Source organism: Lonchura striata, chromosome 3 (assembly GCF_050655825.1).
Source record: "Lonchura striata isolate lonStrDom1 chromosome 3, ASM5065582v1, whole genome shotgun sequence".
Classification (NCBI taxonomy): domain Eukaryota; kingdom Metazoa; phylum Chordata; class Aves; order Passeriformes; family Estrildidae; genus Lonchura; species Lonchura striata.
This window is the reverse complement of record NC_140705.1, coordinates 3,546,246-3,568,557: the sequence shown is the minus strand read 5'-3', so window position 1 is coordinate 3,568,557 and position 22,312 is coordinate 3,546,246. Positions and strand designations below refer to the sequence as shown.

Genomic DNA, 22,312 nt, shown 5'->3' with positions numbered 1-22,312 from the left:
CCCAAGTTACTCCAAGCCCCAGTGTCCAAGCTGGCCTTGGACACTTCCAGGGAAAAGTTATAAGTGTATAAACAAAATATCCCCAGTGTAACTAATTCAGAATTAGAGTTCTGGGAGCCAAGGCATTCTGCAGGTGCCACTCTTTGCTGCAGCTCAGACTGGGTTAAACTCAGCTCAAACTGCCTGGTTGTCACAAAGCAATTCATTAACTTAAATTGGAGGGCTGGTGCCTCCGACTCAGAACTCCAGGGACTTTGTGCTCCTGTTTTGACTGGGACTTGGGGTTTCAAGGAATGAGGGCTACTGTGCCCAGACCTCATAGAAATCACTGGAGCCATTTTTAGGTTATGAATGGCTCTTAAAGAAGAGCTTTGAGATACTGAACTGCCCCTTTGCTGCCCAGCTGTGCCTCTAACCCATCATTTTCTATATCCAGACACACACAAACACAGCTCTTTGTCCCTTCCAGATAAAATCTGGCTTTCTCCAAGCAGCCAGGGCTCAGTCTTTTTCTCCCTCTGACCTGTAAATCCACGAGCACTGTGGCTAAGGGGGTCCCTAAAGGTGACACAAAGACCCTTTGCCTCCTCCCAGCTCCTGGCACAGCTTCCACGCTGTTCAAGCTGGGTTTAAGACCCCTCAGACAACCCCTCAGCCTCTCCCTAGACCTCTTTCCCTGAAAGTGGCCATGTGGCAAGCACATTTCCCTCTCTCTCTCTCAGGATTTTTCATAGAGGTGCACAGAGAGAAAGAGAAAGCAATTTCTATTTCTGCTCCTTATTTTTCTCATGTGAACTGTTTTTGGAGAATTTTTTACTTTTGGTGATTGCTTGATTGGATTCTGGTGAGGATTGTTTGAGATGGCCAATCCAACCCACCTGTGTCTGGGGTCTCGAGAGCAGGGTCATGAGTGTGAGTTAGATATGGTAGTTAGAACAAGTAAGTTTGTAGTTTTAGTATCTTCCTTTATATAGTATATTAATGTATTATAGTATAGTTGTAATAAAGAAATCATTCAGCCTTCTGGAGTCAGACATCAGCATTTCTTCCCACCTGGTTCACCTGCATTTACAACAGTCCACTTTTAAATCACCCCATACACTCAAAGCCATCCTCAATGTCCCCCAAGGTCCCCATCCATCCCTTACTGCCCTCCTCCCACCTCAATCTGCTCAACTCTGAGCAAAACCACTGAAAAAGAAAGTGTGTTCCTAGCTCCAGCCCACAGGGAGAAGGTCTGGGGAGCTAATTATAAACTCCTGCATCAGAGCCATCAATAATTCAGGGAGCTGAAATGGAGCTGGAGACGAGTGGCAGGACTCGTGCCTGAAGCCCCCCTGGTCAGGGTGGCCAAATACCAGTGAATTAGTGGGATGCAACTCTGTCACCTGTGCATTTCCAGGGCCAGACACCAAATTCAGGCTCCCCATCCTTCCTCCTGCTTCACTCACAGGTGAAGGTGGCAGGATCCTGCCTCTCTCTAGGTTTCAAGCCACCAAGCTCCAGGTTTCCTCTCAAAAAAGACACACGTCCCATTCACCACCTCTTCCCACACTGAGCTCTGCACTTTTATCTGCCCTGGGTAAGATTTTGAATTTGTTAGAATGGGGTTTTGTTCATGAGGTTGGGGTTGCAGTATCCATATAGCCAGAAATCCTTCTCTCTTCCCATCCTTGAGACATTGGGTTGGGGCTGCCACATCTTCCTGAGCATCCCTTAAATTCAGAGGGAAGGAAAACCAGAAGGAAAAAGCCTGAAGCTGAAGTTAAAAGAGCACATGGGATGTGTTTTGCTAAACTGTGAGTTCAACCCGTCCTTGGATGCATTTCCCACCGGCTGAGCTTCTGGGTGGACTCACCAAAACAGAGGGATTGGCATTTGTTGAGGCAGGTAAAAATGGGATGTAGGTTCCTCATGCCACAGGAGAGGGGACAAAGGGACATCCCAGCAACAGCACAGACCACTCCATGCAGTTAAAATACCAGACAAAACTCACACAGGGTTTAAAATTACGGTCCTGGCTATTCTGGGATGTGTCTCCATCCTGATTTAAACATTCTGCCAGCTACTAGGAAGAAAATTAACTATATCCCAGCCAAAACAGCTGGAATCAAGGACCTTAGAGCTTTTCCAAACTTTAATTCTATGAAACAAGGACAGTCTCCAAAAAATTAGGGCACTGGCATGCTCTGAACATCCTCAAATATGGCTGGGACCAGCTCCAAAGGGGTGCTTGTGTAATTTGGGGTGTCCCTGCAGAGGTGAGAGCCGTTCCCTGCAGCTCTCACAGCTCTCAGCTGAGGCTCTGGCTCCCTCTCCTGACTCCTTTCACCGGTCCAGCCATCCTCTGAAAGCCAGTGGGGAAAACATTGGGATTGCTTTTCATCCATCAGGTCGAGGCCAGGGACACGAACAAAACCTTTGAGTGGCTCAAGTGTCCCCAAAATCCAGTTGTGGAGATGGTTCACCCACTGAGGTTTCTGAAGGAATAACGGGGTGCAATGTGCTTCCAAAGCTCCTCCAAAAAACCCTGTTAAACATGTTGGACCAAATCAAAACACCAGCAGCACCGTGCCAAGCATGGCCTTGCATTTTTGGGACATGTCCCACAAGCTTACAGCGAGAGCCTCCCATGTCCATCTCCTCCCAGTGCATCTGTGCTTTCATGGGGGACAGATCCTTTTGCTTCTCCAAGCCTTGGTGCCCATCCATATCCTGGGATGGGTTCCATGGCCTCCTACCTCCCCCCAGAATCCATTCCAGACAACCTGCAGCTCATCCTTGGGATGTCTGTGCTGAGGAAGGTGGAACCAGGAGAGCAGCAGCAGCGATGAGGCAGAGGAGGGAACATCCCTGGGCCAAGCCTGGGGGTCCAGGGAAGGAACCCTGAAGGATATTTAGGAGAGGCTCGTGCATCATGGAGATAAACACATTAAAAGATGAATTAGTAGCTCCAGGAGCAAGGAAATCCTCTGGAAAACAAAATATTACCTTACAAGGCAGTGCTTGGTCTCTTCTTGACCAGGCTTGTCCCCTCTGGGGATCACAACAACATTACAGGGTTCTATCCTCCCTTTGTCCTTGTCCTGGATGTCCTCTGTCCCCCAGTCCTGCTCCTCTGACAGGCTCCAGATAACACCAGCAGATGGCAAGACGAGCCCACATTTTGGGCTGAAAGTAACCACGAGTGGGAGAGGGACCTGGGAGCCACCTGTGCCAGGGTGGGGCTTCTCTTGTGTCTGATATGTGGTTCAGCTCACCCCAGGGCATCTCTCTCACTCCCTCCAGCTGCTCCTGCCTCAAATTTTCCATTTATTTGGCATTTTTTTGTTTCTCTGACTCTCACTGAAGTAAATCCTGGGATGCAAACATTGCTAGGGAAGGGCTGATGTACAAATGGAGTAGCACTCCATGGGAAGAAGGCTGTAAAATACCTTAGCATGGGAGACGGGGGCAAAAAAGGGGAATGGCCAATTTTCAAGACCTTTAGGAAAAAGATTAAAAAGCAATGCTGGTCCCATGTATCATGTCCCAGCAGAACACCTGGTTGTGGCCCTTGCCTGAACTTGACCTTCTTGGGAGAGATTTGATTCCCATCCCACCACTTCCCATTCCCATTGTTGAGAATTAACTGAGATTTATTTCAAGAAGCTCTTTCAAACTCTCTCTCCCTCTCTTCCTGTCTTCTATTCCTCTTGCTTATTCTATGATTCCACGATTCTGTGATTCCATTAAAATAATAACACATCTGGGGAGGGGAAAGTTGCTTTCACATAAAGGAGTGTATCCCAATTGTGCATAACTATCATTTCCCCTTGAAAAAACAAAACATTTAAATGTCCTGGCAAAATCCAGTACTGGGGGAGTTTTGAATCACCAGCTCCTGCTGTTGTCATCATGCACAAGGTCCTCAAAATCCAGGGTGCAGGGGAGAGAGGATGTGATAAAGCAAAGCAGCTTTTTGGCCTGAGCTCAATGTGTGAGGATGGAGAATCCTCCACCTTCCCACTTCTTCAAAATCATTCTTTGAGCAGCATCTTTGAGTTTAAAGAAGGATCCTGGGTGAGATGTTTCTCTGACACCAAGCTTGGACATGGAAAAAACTTTTCATAGAATCCCAAACAGGTTGGAAGGGAACTTAAAAACGATCCAGTTCCACCCCCTGGCATGGTCAAGGGCACCTTCCTCTATCCTAGGCTGCTCCAAGCCCCATCCGACCTGGCCTTGGACACTTCCAGGGATCCAGGGGCAGCCACAGCTTCTCTGGGAAACCTGTGCCATGGCCTCCCCACCCTCACAGCCAAGAATTAATTCCCAATATCCCATCTAGCTTTGTCCTCTTTCACCTTAAAACCATTCCTTGTCTCCAGTTGCTCCAACCCTTGTCCCAAGTCCCTCTCCAGCTCTCCTGGAGCCCCTTTAGGCCCTGGAAGGGGCTCTGAGGTTTCCCTGGATTCCTTCTCTTCTCCAGGCTGGACACTCCCAGCTCTCCCAGCCTGGCTCCAGAGCAGAGGGGCTCCAGCCCTTGGAGCATCTTCCTTCCAAAGACTTCTCCCACCCCAGCAGTGCTGCTTGCCCCAACCACACCCCAAATTTGTGCTGCATCTTCTATGCCCAGAGCACAGCAACCCCCACCACCTCCGCTCCAGCCTCCCGGCCAAACCAGCACCAGTTATTCAATGGCTTCTGGGGAGAAGACAAGTTAATCTTTAAATTAAACTTTCCACTTCAAAAGGCACCTCAGCAGGTGGAGACCCCTGCCCTAGCCAGACAAGTAAAGCTGTGTCTGCCTCCAAGTGTCCTGGAAGAGATGGAGAGGCAGCTTCTGGTGGAGTGGCAGGTGGCTGCCATGGAGGAGATTCGGGAACTGGCAGGAGAGAGGCACAAGCCTCCAGCCCAGCAAATATCTGATCCCCAGCCATGGAGAAAAAGCCATCATAAAAAGCATCAGCCAGAGCCATGAGTGGAGTCTTCTTGGCAGTAGATGGAGCAGTGCTGGAAGAGCATCCAGGCTTTGAGCTCAGTGTGAGCGGCTCTGTTGTCACTGCATCACCATCATCATCATCACCATCATCATCATCATCATCATCATCATCATCATCATCATCACTGCATTCAGAGTCTGAATCAGGGCTGAAAACTGAAATAAGGCCTTTCAAACTGCCAGAGGGCAGGGATAGATGGGATATTGGGAAGGAATTCTTGGCTGTGAGGGTGGAGAGGACCCGGCACAAGTTGGCCAGAGAAGCTGTGGCTACCCCTGGATCCCTGAAATTGTCCAAGGCCAGGTTGGACACTGGGGCTTGGAGTACCCTGAGACAATGGAAGGTGTCCCTGCCCATGGCAGAGGGTGGAACAAGATGATCTTTAAGATCTCCTCCAATGCAAACCATTTTATGGATCTACTATTTTAATGTGTTTGCTTAGAATTAAATTACAATTTATTATATTTGCCTCCAGCCTACAGCCAGGCAGGAAGGCTGGAGGTGAGAAATCTGCTCCTGACACTGATCCTGGGACACGCTGCCAACAGAGCAAACACCCCGGGGTCACAAGCACCCAAACCTCTGCTCTGCCACCCACAGCGTGCACAGAGAGACCCTGCTGCTCTTGGTCAAGGGACAGGGCAGCTTTTCCACCTGGAAGGGCTGAGGGTCCTGTGGATGCATGGATGGATGGATGGATGGATGGATGGACGGATGGATGGAGGGATGGATGGAGGGATGGATGGATGGATGGATGGATGGATGGATGGATGGATGGATGGATGGATGGACGGGTGGGTGGGTGGACAAATGGATGGATGGATGGATGGATGGATGGATGGATGGATGGATGGATGGATGGATGGGTGTGGATGGATGGATGGATGATGGATGGATGAAGGTGTTGCTGTTTTCTTGGCAGCTCCTCAGCCAGACAACATATTAACAGCAGCTCAACAAACTTCTGGGTGGGCCCAGTGCCAATTAGGGCTTTGCAAGGCCTCTGCCTTCCATGGAGGTGGAAAAATTAATGGAGAAGTGAGAGGAGAGGTGGTGGGGCGAACCAGAATATTCTTCACAATGTGGTTTAGTGGGAATGATGGGATCCAGTCAAAGGTTGGACTTGATGATCTTCGAGGTTTGTTCCCACCTTAATGCTAATATTCCATTCTCTGTTTCTGTGACCAGCTGTCCTGGGCTTGGATGAGCAGGATCTGCACCTCACTAACCCTTCTTCCTCTTCCTGCTACTCTCAGTTTTGGCAAATTCAGCTCTGATCCAACTGGGAATTAGTTTTATTTCTTTTATGTGTCAGCTTCCACACTACATTGAGGTGGGTGAAAGATTGTGGAGGAATTGGGGTTATCCCCAGTTTCCAAAGTATATTTTCCTCCAACAAGGCCAAGTGTGTCTTTTCATCCCTGCCTCAACTTCAGACCTGCTTAAACCACACCTAACCATGGAAAAAACACATGAAATAATGAACGAGCAATTTATAGACCTTTCCTCCTTTTACCTTCCCCAAAGGCACATGCAGCTGGGAAAAGTGTGGAAGCACACGTGTGTCCCCCAGAATGGGGTTGGACTCTGGCAAAAGGAACATATTTAAATATTAGACACCAACATCAATCACAAATCCCCACCAAACCAAGTCTCCCTAGATCTGGAGCTAAATAAACCACTTATCCCATGAAACATCATCCTTGGGATGGTATTTGTGTGCAGCTAAACACACTCAGACACCCTGTGATGAGTTCCCTACAAAATACCCTAAGAAAAAATGTCATTTTAGCATTTATCAGAATTTAGGACATGCTGGCAAACCATATCTGAGCAATTGTGGTATAATTCTTGTATTTACTGAAGTGAAAATCTGATCCTACTAAATTAAGCATTATAATAAGAGAAATAATTATCATAAATAAAGTAGGGATAAAATATTAAAACTCAACTGTCTTAAAAAATATTTTGGAGCTCACACAGGTTATATACACTTCTAGAAGATCAATTTTCCCTTAAAATTACAAGGATTAGAAAGGTAAGGATTTTTTATAAACCTCCTATAAGCCTCTCACCATCACAAGGGTCCAGGAAGAAGAGCTTTAAAAATGCATCAGATCTGGGGACTTTTGGGCCAGGTTGGGACAAAGAGGATGAACTCTGGACTTTACTTTCTCTCCTCTGACTCATCCTTTTTGCAACAGCTCTGCTGGTGACAGATCTTCAATGTGGAATAGAGGAAAGGCTGGAGAGATGTGTGATCTGTTGCACCACACAGGTGTGGTGACATCACCCCGGCAGCAATGCCCCCGCCGTGCCAAAAAATGATCGGTGTCCTTGGAGCCGGGTGCGCCCTGCCAGGAGCCTCCTCTTTTTTAGGATTGGTCCAAAGCTGATCAGGGAAGTTCCTGAGGATGCATTCCTAGCCCAGTTTTCCATTCAATTTCACATTCATTTGTGGAAGAGTTCACGGAACTGTGGAATCATGGAATGGTTTGGGTTGGAGGGGAACTTTGAGAGCATCCAGTTCCACCCCCTGCCATGGGCAGGGACACCTCCCACTATCCCACGTTGCTCCAAGCCCTGTCCAGTCTGGACTTGGAAACTTCCAGGGATCCAGGGGCAGCCACAGCTTCTCTGGGCACCCTGTGCCAGGGCCTGCCCACCCTCACAGGGAACAATTCCTTCCCAATATTCCATCCATCCCTGCCCTCTGGCAGTGGGAAGCCATTCTCCCTTGTGCTATCCCTCCAGGCCCTTGTCCCAAGTCCCTCTCCAGCTCTCCTGGAGCCCCTTCCCCTTTAGGCACTGGAAAGTGCTCTCCGGTCTCTCTGGAGCCTTCTCTTCTCCAAACTGGGCTATAAAAGCTCTGTTTCAGGTCAGAAGAAATATTATCCTGTAGCCAAGGTCTTTTCCACTCTGAGGACCCATATGAAATGGGGGATAAGGGCAAAAGATGTTTGTATTTTTTGTTAAAAAGTTTAAATCCCCTCAAAAGTGAACATGAACTTGTGTGCTGCACCTTCTCAGGAGCTCCAGGAAGGTGCACAAGGACTTAGGGGCAGGAAAAATCCAAAACTGCTCATTAGTTGCAGAAACAAGGAAAGGAAACAACTTTCTTTCCTGGCCAAGCAATGCCCATTCCAGATACAGCTTCCACAATGGTGCTGCTGAGGCATAAATGTTTTTTGAATTGCATCTCCACAGCTGTGTGCCAGCTCTGAGCTGCTCTGTGTCATCCCAGTCATCCCAAAATCCCTGGGTTCGTTCCAGGAGCAGCCCCCTCCCTGCCCCTCAGCCCCAGCACGGTGCTCAGTCCCATGGGGAATTTAGGATCACATACAGCTATGGCATGAAGCCAGAAATAGCCTGGAGAGCATTTGTCTCTCCTGAGGCTCCAGGAGAAGGGCAAATGTCAGCTGATATTCCCTAAAATAGACACAACCTGCCTGCAGTGGGGCAGGAAAGCCACCAGGCCTGGGAAGGGGGCTGCAAGGTGGGGATCCCAGCCCCTGGATTTCCCTCTGGATAACCCAGATGCTCTCCTCTCTTCACCTCCCTGTGCTCACCTTCTCTTCCCTGCAGGAATGCAGAGCTCCTGACAAACAGCTGGGAGCTTGATTCCAACCTGAGGAACAGCAGGAGCGGTTTTCCAAAAGGACAGGCGTTAATCCCCCACATCCCTCACACCTTTCCACTGAGGGAAGGAGCTTCCTTCCCTCTTCCTGCACCTGGCTGATGTCTTAAACAGCCAAGAGAAGAAAGCAGCTCCAAGCTTCATCCAACCTGGCCTTGGACACTTCCAGGGATCCAGGGGCAGCCACAGCTTCTCTGGGCAACCTGCGCCCAGGCCTCATCACCCTCACAGCCAAGAATTTCCTCCTAATGTCCCATCTGAACCCACCATCTTTCAGTTTATCCCATTCCTCCTTGTTTTGTCCCTCCATCCCTTATCCCAAGTTCCTCTCCAGCTCTCCTGGAGCCCCTTCAGGCCCTGGAAGGGGCTCTGAGCTCTTCCTGGCTGCTTCTCTTCTCCAGGTGAACCTGCCCCAGCTCTCCCAGCCTGGCTCCAGCTGCAGCAGCTCTGGAGCCACCACCATCACCTCTGGCACTTCCAAAAGCCAGGCTAGGCTTGTGTCAAACAGGACTCAACAGGATGCAGACCAAGGATCAAAGGGGAGCAGCTGGGAAGGGCGTGGAGCTGCAACACCCTCTGAAGCCCAGTGGCCACGTTAGTCACCCATCGTTAGAAAGCCGAGGTGCGGGAGGAGGGAAAGGCCTCGTTCCATCTGCAGGGAGGGTTTGTCCGTGGATTAAGGAGGCAGGGTGGGGCTGTGGGGAGTTATGAGTGTGATCGCCTCACCCAAGCGTCTCCTGCTGACCCGTCACAGGTTGTGCAACAACTGGAGGCAGGAGCTGCTCAGGCACAGAAACCGGGACCCAGCTGGGCCTCGGCACCCTCACAGCCAGGAATTCCTTCCCAATATCCCATCCATCCCTGCCCTCTGGCGGTTTGAAGCCATTCCCTGTGTCCTGTCTCTCCATCCCTTGTCCCAAGTCCCTCTCCAGCTCTCCTGGAGCTTCCAGCACTGCTCTCACCTGCTCCAGCCAAGGATGACAAACCCAGGATCCATCTGCATAGGATTTTATTAAAGGAGGCATCACCCACAACTAAAAATAGTTGAAAAAATATTCTTAACAACCTTTTTTTTTTTTTTTTAAGCTTTTTTTTCTGTCCTGAATAGGTAATTTAACAGCCACAGTGCTCAAGTGTCATGAGGGAAGTCTCTGCCCAGAAGTCAAATTTCCAACTGGTAGAAAAAGGCAGTTATTTTGTACCACATCAAGTTGGTTTAATACAGAAAAAAAAAATTTGTGACATCATTAAAAAAGAAGTTAATGTGGAAGACATGGGGGAAAAAATACACAGATCATTGGTGAGATTGAAAATGAGAATTTCAAACAGGACACAGACCTTGCAGACACATTTAATAACATTCCCTGATTGTCACCAGTTTCTTCCAGATCACTCTCTATAGGAACATGGTTCATTTCAGATTTTTAAAAAATTAAGTTGCTTAAATGGCTGTTCCTAAATGAGGCCAGTAACATCTTGGCAGGAGGTTTGAATTTCACCTTTGCCATGACACCTGCTCCAAGGCTTTTGTGTAATTCCATGACCATGGATAGTGCTTCAGAAGAAAGAACATTCCTGCTCCTCACTCTTGCTGACTGATTAAACTGGAGCTGGGAATGAGGGTAAGGGGATCAGACCCCAGGACACTGAGTGAGGTAAGGACACGGCGTGAGACCCATCAACTCTTTATTTTACACTTCCCAAAGGTGGAACAGAGGCACTGAGGAGTGGACAAGACACTCCAGTTCCTTTCCAGCCATTCATTTGCTGTCTCCAGGTCTCTGGGAGATAAACCAGCCTGGATCCCATCCTTTTGGACAGAAGACAAAGCCCAGCCAGTCTCTCCTCAGAGTGTGAAGTTTCACTGGCCCATTGGGCCAAAAATTACACTTGAGCTACATAAGAGTCACAAAGTGGCCAAAGTTTAAAAACATGTCCTTGCAGCAATGTAAACAATATAAAAATGTTTCAGTAACAGCCACTACCCTTGAGCTTAAATACCTGTGAAATTCCTACTTTGCCCACAGATGAAAGGATAAAATACATACAAAACCAAGAGATATAAGTGTAACAAATGTTTCAAATAACTGGGTTTCACCACAGAATCTTCATTGGAAGGTTACTGTTGTGAGGAAACTTAATCCCTGCAGGAGAGTTCCTGCACAGAGACAAAACTCTGATCATGGAAGGGTTACAGAGAACACAACAGACTTGCAACCACCAAAGCATTGTCACAGAAAATAGAGCAAACAAGTTGTAGGCAAAAAAAAAACAACAACTTGAATGTGCTTACCTACACACACTACTGGAGTATACAAGACAAAAAAAAAAAAAAAAGAAAAAAGGAGAGCTTCCGTAGGGAATTTCCAGTCATTTTGAAAATGAAAGGTATTTTTTTCTTTGAAAAAAATAAAATCCAAAGCTCCCAGAGGCTGTTTCTCAGCTAGAGTAGCTGATAGCTCAGACTCACATCCATGGAAACTGGTATTTTACCTACAATGACATTCCTGTCTCTCCATTTTGTCATTTCCTGAAGTGTCCCAAGTAACTTTTGAACTGACACCTCTTCCTCTCACATATTTACTAAAACTCCCTTGTGCATCCCAGAATCTCCTGTGCATGAAACTCAACAAGGAGAACAGCCCTTAGCTGTAGCTAGAAGATGGTTTCAGCTTCTGGATCCCTCTCTGAAGAATAAAAGGGTATGAGTTACATATAAACAGCATCTACACAGTGCACGTGGAAAATGGGGTGAACAGGAAATATTTCCAAGGCTGACCTGACTCTACAGTAAGGCTCCATCCTCAGCCCACCTTTCAAACTTGTTCCAGGCAATGTGACACTGTGCAGGGACTCCAAACAACTGGGAGAACCAAAAGTACAGCTAAAAACCACAGCCAGAGGCTTGGCCTCCCTGAAATCCTACTGAGCCTCACATCCATGGAACAGCTCTTCAGATTTCGGCTCTCCTTCTGAGGTTGCACTGAAGGCAGCAGCACTTGCAGATAACAGGACAAAGCTTTGCTTGTAAACTCTGGTTTTTTTAAAGCATAATGAAAATTCAAGTCCTATTCCACTTCACATTTATAAGCAGCATCATAAGAATGCTACTCTGCATGGCCTAGGTATAGAAAAGTGTATGCTTAGACAGCGCTAAAGAGATATAAATAGGAGTTATCGAGCAAAGTTTGATTTTAAACTAAATTGCAACAGCCCCCTGCAATTTGGAAACATGAAACAGCTCTTCTGAAGTCTCTTTTGTAAATAAAGAGTAAAAAGGATCTTGCTACAACCTAACATCCTTCACCAGGAAGAAGCAAAACCTATTGTTAACTTTTCAGGATATGCCTGAAAGGCCAGGTTGGACAATGCTATCCCACGTTGTTTGCCAAGGAAGAGGCAGGAATGACTGGAGAGCCATAGGCCAGGAGTAAGTCATTTTTGTGTTTTTCCCTAAGTGTGAAAGTTCAAGAACTCTGTCAGCAGTGCTGTGTTTGGGGACAGCACCCAGTGCTGTTGTTTATCTAAAGGACATCCCAGCTACAGGACATTTCTGCCCAACACTGTCACTACTAACAAAAATTAGTAACTGATGTGCTTTAAGACTCAGAAAATTAGAAACTAACATTTGGCCATTTCTTCCTGGTCCTCTGTGGAAATCTGGAAACATCTGAAAGCATTTCAGTTAGCTTGGGCAATCCTAGAGTCAGACCCAAGGTAGCTAAACATTGTGGTCACCAGCTCGGGGAGGTCATAATCGTGTTTCCAACCCCAGTCCCTGCGGGCGTTGCTGTCATCGAAGTTCATGGGCCAGCTGTCAGCTGTAGGAAAAAAAAAGAACCAAGAAAGGTGAGGCTTAGGAAAAATCTCTCTGAACTTTGAGATGTTTCATCACTACTAAAGATGAATTTTGAACTCTAAGACTTGAACTGCACAGGAGAAATTTGTCAGTTCCCAAAAAGGAGACTTTATTTCATCCCAATGATGTTTTTTTTTCTTACCTGCTGCCAGGGAAGATACTAACCTATGGCCTGCCTGACTTGATCCACATTGTAGGTCATCTGGAGCTCAGGGACATACTTCTGTACCTCCTGGGCCAGCTCCTCAGGAGTGAAGCTCATGGCACTGATGTTGTAGGTCCTCATGGTCAGGGTTTCTGCAGGGGCCTCCATGACCTCCAGCGTGGCCTTCAGGCAGTCATCGATGTACATCATGGGCAGCCGGGTGTCCGGCCTCAGGTAACACTTGAATTTGCCAGTCTTTATGGCATCATGGAAAATCTGAACAGCATAATCTGGGGAAGAGAATAATGGATGTGTATCATCTGTGTTGTGCACTTTGTGACAGTCAACAAACCTCAGACCAACCCCAAAGTCTCCTGTCTCAAACTTGGCAGCAGAACTGTGTGATATTCATCATGAAATCACGGAGTGGTTTGGGTTGGAAGGGAGCTTAAAGACCATCCAGTTCCAATCCCCTGCCTTGGGAAGGAATGTCTCACTATCCCAGGTTGCTCCAAGTCCTCCAACCTTGGGCATTTCCAGGGATGGGGCAGCCACAGCTTCTCTGGGCAACCTGTGCCAGGGGCTCACCACCTTCACAGGGAAGAATTTCTTCCCAATATCCCATCCATCCCTGCCCTTGGGCAGTGAGAAGCCATTCCCCCTTGTCCTGTCATTCCATATCCTTGTGAAAAGTCCTCCCCAGCCCTCTTGTCATGCACCAGTCACTCACCAGTTGTTCCCCCTCCAGGCTGGGAATCAGCAGAGATAATCCCTGGATACCTGAGGCAGCGGAAGTCCAGGCCATAGCGGTAGTGGTAGTACTGGGGAGGGGGGCAGAAACACAGAGTTACACACCAAGAGTCGGTGACACACCCACTGGTTTCACAGGAAAAATCTGACACAGGATGAACCTTCAGCTGTCCCAGGACAGGGATGAAAGGAAAGGAATTACTGAACAATCCCCATTGCCTGCCTGGCAGCTGATCTCCCTGCTTGCCCTTTTCCAGCTCACATCCACATCGGTAGGTCTTTGATCTTTGACATGGATTGTCATGCTACTTATATAGGGTCTACAATGTTCAGAAACTGAACATTCCCAAGTTTATGAGATTTCCCAGGATAATACTGTCCTCAGACCTACATGAGGAAACTGTATAAAAATAACAGGTTTAAAAATGTTGTTTATAAATAACTACAAAGCCAAAAGAGAAGTTTTGCATGTCCAGACTCCCAAGACTTTGACTTTAAAGTCTTTTTTTGTAGAGGAGGAATAAAAATTCATCATTGTGTACCTGCTGTCACAAGGCTTTGTGCACTGTCCTTTCTGCAGTGCCATTCACATTGGCACAGAGGCCAAAGCCATAAAAAACAGGGAAAGAAATGACACTGAAAGTCAGCTGTTTGTCAGCTTCCCATGCTTTGTGCTTTTCCCAACAAAACTCAAAGGATATTTGACCTTCAGAACTGCCTCAGACTATTGCTGAGTAGTAAAGTCTGAAGGAAGGAAAAATGGGGGCAAGAATGAGTGAGGAATCTTACGAAAGCAATGAAGTTCTAATCATAGAAGGGCTTGGGTTGGAAGAGACTTTAAAGAACATTCCAACTCCTGCCAAGGACAAGGATGCTTTCCACTATCCCAGTTTGCTCCAAGCCCTGTCCAGCCTGGCCTTGGACACTTCCAGGGATCCAGGGGCAGCCATAGCTTCTTTGGGAAACCTATTTTAGTGAAATTCTACCAGACCTTTTAGGAAATTAATAAAATAAAAAATTCTTACTTCTCCCATGAGCTCAGCATGGACCTTGGAGACTCCATAGATTGTCCTTGGTCTCTGAATGCAGAGATCAGGAGTTGGATCTCGAGGAGAGGTGGGTCCAAAGGCTCCAATGGTGCTTGGAACAAAAAGCCTTAAATTATGCTCAGCTGCAATATCCAGAACATTGTGTAAACCTGGGAAAAAGCCACAAAACAACAGGATTTATCAGAATACTTCTGCTTTCACAAGCCATTATGAGAATTATAGAATATTCTCAGCTGGAAGACACCCATCAAGATCATCCAGTCCAACCCCTGACCCTGCACAGACCCACCACAATCCCACCCTGTGCATCCCTGAGAGCATTGTCCAAACACTCCTGGAGCTCTGGCAGCCTTGGGAATGTCACCATTCCCTGGGGAGCTGTTCCAGTGCCCGACACCCTCTGGGGAAGAACCTTTCCCTGATCTCCAACCCAAACCTGCCCTGACACAGCTTTGAGCACTGAAAAGCCAGCACACACCAGTGATGTTGACAGCTCTGGCCAGGGGCACGTTGGCCTCTCCCACGGCGCTGAGCAGGGCGCTGTAGTGGAACAGCCACGTGATGCGGTTGTTCACCACGATCTCCCGCAGGTTCTTGTAGTCCAAGATATCCGCGAAGATGAAAGGACCTGGAGGAGATGGAAGCAGTGGGGAATTGGATATCAGGAATGGATGGAAGGAAGGTTCTGCATGAAGCTCAGGCTGCTGTTTCTATAACCTAAATACATCACTAAACAGCAATGTTGAGGTAAAATTTTCGCAAGTTTTTAGTGAAAATCAAAGAGTCTTAAATCCTACTCTACATCCACCTCATTATAAAAATTCCTTGAGTATGTAAAAACAAAGCACAAGTTTCATTTCCAACTTCCTCCCTCCAAAAGAATAAAAGCACCTCTTTTTACAGCAGGAGCACAAGGTGCCTCAAGTAGTTACTGGAGTCTGGAAAGTGGCACAGCAGCAGTGCAAAAAACACAAAGAGAAGAAACCAACATTTTGGCAAGATTTGAAAGCAGGGAGGCATTATGCAGAAGGTTTGAACAGCAGCTTGTCAGTGTAATCCACTTATCACTTTGATAATTAGTTTATGAACATCAGAGGTAAAGTCAAGGTTTATTTTTTTTTTTTCCCATGTGCTTCCCCAGTCACTTACCACTATAAAAAACATTATCTGCAGGCTTTCTAATGTCAGACAAGATCACATTGTTCTTTCCAAAGCGTTTCCTGCGTAAAAATACCCACAGGGAACAGTGAGTCCACAGCTTTTTGAGATAATCCATCAGTTGCTATTTTGTTTTGCAGAAGCGATAGCAGAGGAACAATATTTTCCACAATAAAATCAGTTACTGCACTAAACAAAAAAAAAAACCCAACAATCCTTTAAATATCAACACAGCATCTTAAAAAGTTATCAAATATTTCCAGTAGCAGTCAAGGTCTGCATAAGGATAGAGAATATTTTTAGGAAGACAAAATATGTCAGGAAAAGAGACTTTCCTACCCTTTTCTTAGTAAAAATTATACCCAGGGATAGTTTACTCCCCTGCAGACAAAAAAACCACACTGGGATTGTTGTAACTGCAGCTACTTTTATATCAAGGAAGAAAATAGAAGAGAGAAATTGTGACCTTGTGCTAATCAGAGCAGATCTGGTGGTACTGAAGTACATTCTGGCCTCCCATTATTTGGATAATTTTAAAATATATCATAGAAATAGCAGAAAATGTTCAAACTGCCACAGTGTTGAGTGCAGCGAGTCTGCTCACTTTTAGTCTTGGTCTAAATTCCCTCCAGCAAAGACTGTGAACAAATGATAAACTGAGCTGGATATGGACAGGGACATGGATCAGGGAGAGCTCTTGGAGCATTTCACACTTCTTGAAAAGATGTCATAAAAAAGGAGGTAACTGTGCTTGAGGTGGGGGAAGAGGAGAAGGAAAAAGAAGGAAAACTCTGAGAGTTCAGACTCTGAATACTCCCATTTAACTGGAAGCAAACAACTCAGACAAAATCCTGCTGTTTTGGGAATTGTGACCAATGGACATAAAGAAAATACGTCAGAACCCCACAGCAAGCACCGGAGGGACAAACAAAATGATGGAGAAAATTTAATTATAGAATCATTAAGAATCATTAAGGAAAAGACCTTTAAGATCATCAAGTCCAGCCATTAATGTTATTTACAAAGCCAAGAGGCAAAACCAGCATTTGTAACATAGGATTTCTTTTATAAACAACTTTCCAGACAACTATTTCTTCTGGAAGTGATGGCTAAAGCTGGAATGCCTCACTCAATGCAAGCCAGGGAATGGTGACCCACCTCAGCAGCTTTGCAAGTCCCACCCCGAGCTGGCCAAGACCACCTAAGAGACAAAAATCAGAGGAAAAGGGGGAGTCACAATGCAGAATTCCATTATTATCTGTATCATATCAAGAATTAGCATGATTTTCTCAGCGAGTCAGGAAGCTTGTACATTTTTTTTCTCAAGACACTGGTCTTAGAAGAATCCTGGAATTAAAATAGGAAAGTTCACAAGGGACACTGATCTTACTGCCCGATGGGAAAGATCATCCCAATTCCAGGATATTTGGGGTATTTTTGCTTCCAGAACTGTGCAATCTGGGGAGGGAGGAGAGCAGTGGGAAAGCTCAGCTGAGAAGCAGGAACCCAGCTGTGCCAGGAGTGCTGACCTGTGATTAGCACCCGGGGATGATCCGACTCGGAGAACGTCACCGAGTGGAAGCTGGCGTCGGAGGCCACCTGGCGTGGGGACACCCCGATGGCCCGGGCGGGCACGAGGGACACGCCACAGCCACAGCCAGAGCTCTGCAGCAGCTGGCTGGCAGCTCTGCCCAGGTTCCTGATGACTGGCATCTTCCCCCTTCAGGTGTGCTGCCAGGAGAGAGACAAAAGATGAGTCAGGAGTGATTCAACCCCATTAAACTGCTTTTAAAACGTTCCCCCAGAAAATTCTTCAGGGATCCAGAGGAATTTGATGCCAGACAAGGGCTGAAAGCAGCCTGGGATGTAACATGAGCAGAGGTAATGTATTCCCTGGAGTGAGCTCAGGAAAATATCCACAGTCCAGAAAAATGGACAGGGAGAACACTGTAAAGCTTAAGTTTAAACTTTTTTTAAAACTTTGTTCAAAACTGTGATTTTAAGCATAAATATAGAATAAAACAAAGCTGCTGTGATGCCACATTTGGAGTGAAAGTTTTACAGGCTGCTGTGAATAAGCAAAACTCCTCAGGATTGCATCAGCAAGAGCAGATGAGCCAAGGAGGCAGCAGGAAATAACTTGGAAAAAAGGGAGATTTACTCTGATTTAACACTCAGGAAAGATGGTACCCAGAAAGCAAACAGAGGAGTGGCAGGGCTTAGCCAGGCCTCAGGAAAATGTCCTAATTATTTCACATAATTATAATTTACTCTGTGCTGCATTCAAGTTTGGGTTCTTTCTCTGCAAATCCTTCCTATTGCAGAAGGAAATGCAAAGTACCCCAAATAAATGACACCTGCAGCCACAAGTGGCCATTTCTGTGGTGCAAATTTAATACTCTCAAATAAAATCCGCAAGGCACAACCATTCATTTTTTCCTTACCCCCTCTGAACAATTTTTAAGTGTTTCCCAAAGATCTAGAATATGTAAATTCCCAGATGAAAGCATATATCAAACTTGCCTGATGAGGTTACCCTGTCAAATCCTTTATTGGGGCATATATAAAAAGGAGACTCAGGTAGATGGAAGCTCTCCACAAGAAATTGCAGCAGTTCATTGCTGCAGATGAATTGCAGTTGCAGAGAAAAGCAAACAGGTGATTAATGTGGGTATTCCTTTCACTTCTCAGGTCACCCGACTGAAAGTGTTCTGGTACTTGAGGGAGTTCTGCTATTTAAATACAGATTTGCTAAAGTGCTTATTGTCTAATAAGACAGCCCCATAAAATTGCATTATTAAAAAAATACATTCAAACTGATCAAAAAGATTTGGTCTGAGATGCCCAGAGAGGTGATGGGAATACCCATCCTTGGAAATATCCAAATTCCATCTGGACACAGACTCAGACACCAGTTCTCACGATAACCCCTTCCTATTTCAGCATCAAAGAATAAAATCTTCCAGCACTGAGAGAGACTCACTGGTCTGTGTGACAAAAAATTTCCACTCCAAGTACCTGAAAAGGCATTTTGAGCTTTGCAAAGTACAAGCAAAAGTTGGCTGTGACTAAAATTGGTTTCCCAATGACTGGACTGGTTTTTCTGAACATACCTAGAGTGAAACCACAAAGTCTTAAAGCTGAGAATTTACTCCCAGGTCTGACTCAGAACATTAAATGCATTTTACACCAGTCACTGAAACAGCCAGGCAGCAGAGCTGCTGCAAAAACCTCCACTGATGGCATTTATTTCTATTTCAAATCCAAAGGGGGAAAACCCAGATGTGACTGGCTACTAAAGTTGCCCTAAATGCACAGATATATAAAGAAATCAATATTATGCCTTAAAAATACTTCCCCAAATACCTGAAGTCATCCCCACACAGTGATTAACTTGCAAAAGCAACTCATACAGGAAAGCCCATTCTCCTTGATCCAAGTTTTCCATCTTAAATAACTTCCAGGAGTTACTAACACCTCTGAACAAAAACACACACAAAATTAATTTAACTGATGTAAAATAACTTATATTTTTATAGGCTTCCCTTTTTACTATCCCAAAGGGGAATATTTCTGTTCTGTTGGGAACTAAAGAGAAAAAAATTACCCAAATAATATATAGATATAATTTATAGCAGAAAATGTCCTTGCCCATGAAACAGGATGAGCTTTAAGGTCCCTTCCAACCCAAACCATTCCATGATTCCACAATATATTTTCAAATCCCTTCCCACATCCCTTTCTGAATAGTTTCTCAGTCCCTGATCTCATTTATCAACTCAAACTGATATTAGAAAGTGTCAGCAAAATGAGGAAGTTTTATCCTGAAACATCAAAGTTATTTCCCCTACCCCAGTATTTTAAACCAATAACCAAAGCTAATAGATTAAGCAATGGAAATGCAGCTGGAATTTTCCCTCTCCTGTACTCACCTGGGTCTCAGCTGATGATAAGGCAGAAGCAGAGCAGAGAAGGCAATTTATAGGACACTGCCTCTTTGGAAAGCCAATCAAAACCTGGCAGAGAGTAGGAGTTGTCCCACACCTTAAGAAAAAAAAAAAAAAATCCAAACTAAAAAAAGTGTGTGTGAGAGCAGCAGCAGCCAGGGATTTCACTGTTCTCTCCTGCTTGATTTTGAAATGCCTGGAAGTTTGGGATAGACAGGGAAAGGGCTCTGAAGCTGCACAAGCAGCTCCTCCAAGTCCCAGAACCAGCCAGCCTTGGGTCATGGCTGAAGGACAGAGTTTAAATTAATTAGTGGCAGTCCAAAAGATTAGCAGAAAGCAAACACGTGTTCCGATGAACAATAATCTGCCTGGGATAGCAGGAAATTTCTGGGGTTTGTAAGAAGATTAAAGCACTGGGAGAAGGAAAATTGGGAATAAAGAAAAAAAAAAGACAGTCATAAAATGACATTTAGTGAGTGAACTGCCAGCTGCTGATGTTCTGTGGGGTTTTCAAGGTGTTACATAAGCAGCAACACCTGTTGCTCACATAAAAGTCAAAAATGTTTATGGAAACCAGCAGCTCTTGTAAATTAGTTATTAATAGAATGTCACGGTGGTAAGAAAGATAAGAAAGTCATGGGCTTTGTCTGGAAAGTCCCACTGCAAGCCTCAAAGAAAATGGGAGAGGGAGGAAAGAGAGGTCAAACCAAACCCCAGAGCTGCCACAGGATTTCTGGGGCTGCACAGCTGCTGGGATGCCACAGGATGCTCCTCCAGGGAGCTAAACCAAAGAATCCAGAACTTTCTTCTTTTAAAGAAAAATAAAAGACTCTGCAGGGCACAGGATCTCGCAGATTCCCAGCCACATCCTCAGGAACATGGTCCACACCAACACAATGAGCTCCAAATTCTCAACTCCCAGCTGGCTCCAAACCCCACAGTTTCTGTTCAGACCTGCAGATTTGCTTATGCATTGGGAAGCTCCTCTAATTTTCCCAACTGTATCAAGAGCTTGAGGAGAAAGACAGCACCTTCCTTGGACATCCAGAAGATGAAGCACCAGCCTTTTTGCCCATGGAAAAGCCTCTGTGGTGCCCAAGGGCTGCCAAGTAGAAACTCCATCAGATCCCTGCATTTGGGAGCACTCAAGCTGCAACAACTAAGGGATATTCTCAGCTCAGCCCCAGCTGCTGCTGCCTGGATAGCAGGACACAAATGCCTCTCACATTCCCTGCTGGCAATTCCTCTGCTTCTGAGAACCCCCCAAGCCGGGACGCTGCGTCCCTGCCGGTGTCCTCTGGCAGGGGGGATGTGCCAGGGTGTCCAGGCTGGAGCTGTTCCCTCTGGCAGGGAGCTGTTGGCCAAGCTCAGCTGGAATAACCTTGACACACACACACGGCTCCTGTCCAGGGGTGACGCACGGCCGGGGATGAGGCCGAGCCCCTCGTGGAGCCCGCCAAGAGGAGACGTCAGCCTGAGCTGTGAGGGACCTGCTGGAAACCTGGCCTCAGCCACCAAAAATAAACAAAAAAAAAAAAGGAGATTATGCAGCTGCTGAATGGCGTGAAACTCCTGGAATAGTAAGGAAGATTGGTCCAGAACATCCAATGTATCCTGGGCAGAGTGGGAAGCAGGGGAGGGGGGGATTCTGCCACTCTGGCACTCTCAGGTGAGACCCCACCTGCAGAGCTGTCCCCAGATCTGCGATCCAACAGCAGGAGGAGTGGGGCTGCTGGAGCAAGCCCAGAGGAGGCCAGAGAGATGCTCTGGAGCCCCTCTGCTCTGGAGCCAGGCTGGGAGAGCTGGGGGTGTTCATCTGGAGAAGAGAAGGATCCAGGGAGAGCTCAGAGCCCCTTCCAGTGCCTAAAGGAGCTCCAGGAGAGCTGGAGAGGGACTTGGGATGGAGGGACAGGACAAGGAGTAGCGGCTTTAAACATAGAAACCCCGTAGGTTTAGATGGGCTATTGGGAAGGAATGCTTGGCTGTGAGCATGGAGAGCACTGGCACAGCCTGCAGAGAAGCTGTGGATGCCCCTGGACCCCTGGAAGTGTCCAAGGCCAGGCTGGTCGGGACTGGGAGCAACCCGGGATAGTGGAAGGTGTCCCTGCTCACGGCACGGGTTGGAACGGGAGGATCTTTAAAGTCCCTTCCACCGCAAAGCATTCCCCGATGCCCTGCCGCTTCACCCGGCACTGCTGAAGCCACGGGGCCGGTGCGGGTGACGGGCACGAACCAAAGCGCCGCCAGCACCGAACCGGTCCGGACCGAGCGGTGCCGGGGAAAGACATCCCTCCCCCACCCCATTCATTCGGTCGCGCCGGGAGCGAGGCGGCTCCGCGATCCCTCATCACCCAGATTCAGTCCCCCAGAGCCCCGCAGCCCCGGTCCGGTCCGGTCCGCCCCGCGCTCACCGCGCTCCCGCCGCGCTCCCGTCCCTCAGCCGGGGCCGCTCGCCCGGGGGTTGGGCGGTGACGTCACGCGACCGTGACGTCACGCGCCGTGAGGGGCGGCGGTGGCGGGGCTGAGGGCGGGCTGGGCGCGCCGCCATGTGCGGGCTGTGAGGGACACGGGGCGTTACCGCTCACCCCACCCCACCCCCGCCATGGGCAGGGACGCCTTCCCCTGTCCCGCATTGCTCCGAGCCTCGTCCAGCCTAGCCTGGAGCGCTGACAGGGATGGGGCAGTCGCAGCTTCTCTGGGCACCCTGTGGCAGGGCCTCACCACCCTCACAGGGAACAATTCCTTCCCAATATCCCATCTAACCCTGAGCTCTGGCAGTGGG

At 47.2% G+C, this 22,312-nt stretch overlaps 1 protein-coding gene across 3 annotated transcripts; it reads right to left on the bottom strand.

Moving 5' to 3' along the window:
* Nucleotides 1-9,614: 9,614 nt before the first annotated feature.
* LOC110475992 (L-threonine 3-dehydrogenase, mitochondrial) lies at nucleotides 9,615-22,061 on the bottom strand. 3 transcript variants are annotated; one of them, XM_021540530.3, is made up of 10 exons: nucleotides 21,942-22,061; nucleotides 19,516-19,627; nucleotides 17,113-17,314; nucleotides 16,742-16,784; nucleotides 15,575-15,645; nucleotides 14,904-15,053; nucleotides 14,402-14,574; nucleotides 13,357-13,447; nucleotides 12,647-12,916; nucleotides 9,615-12,443 (listed from the first exon to the last, which is right to left on the bottom strand). In XM_021540530.3, exons 3-10 carry the CDS (start codon nucleotides 17,294-17,296, stop codon nucleotides 12,304-12,306), a joined length of 1,122 nt encoding a protein of 373 aa, XP_021396205.1. In that variant the 5' UTR covers nucleotides 17,297-17,314; nucleotides 19,516-19,627; nucleotides 21,942-22,061; the 3' UTR covers nucleotides 9,615-12,303. The 3 variants fall into 3 exon arrangements, with proteins under 3 accessions (XP_021396205.1, XP_085430513.1, XP_021396203.1); XM_085574387.1 differs by lacking the exon at nucleotides 21,942-22,061 and having other exon boundaries at nucleotides 19,516-20,804; XM_021540528.3 differs by lacking the exons at nucleotides 19,516-19,627; nucleotides 21,942-22,061 and adding an exon at nucleotides 18,107-18,943.
* Nucleotides 22,062-22,312: the final 251 nt, after the last annotated feature.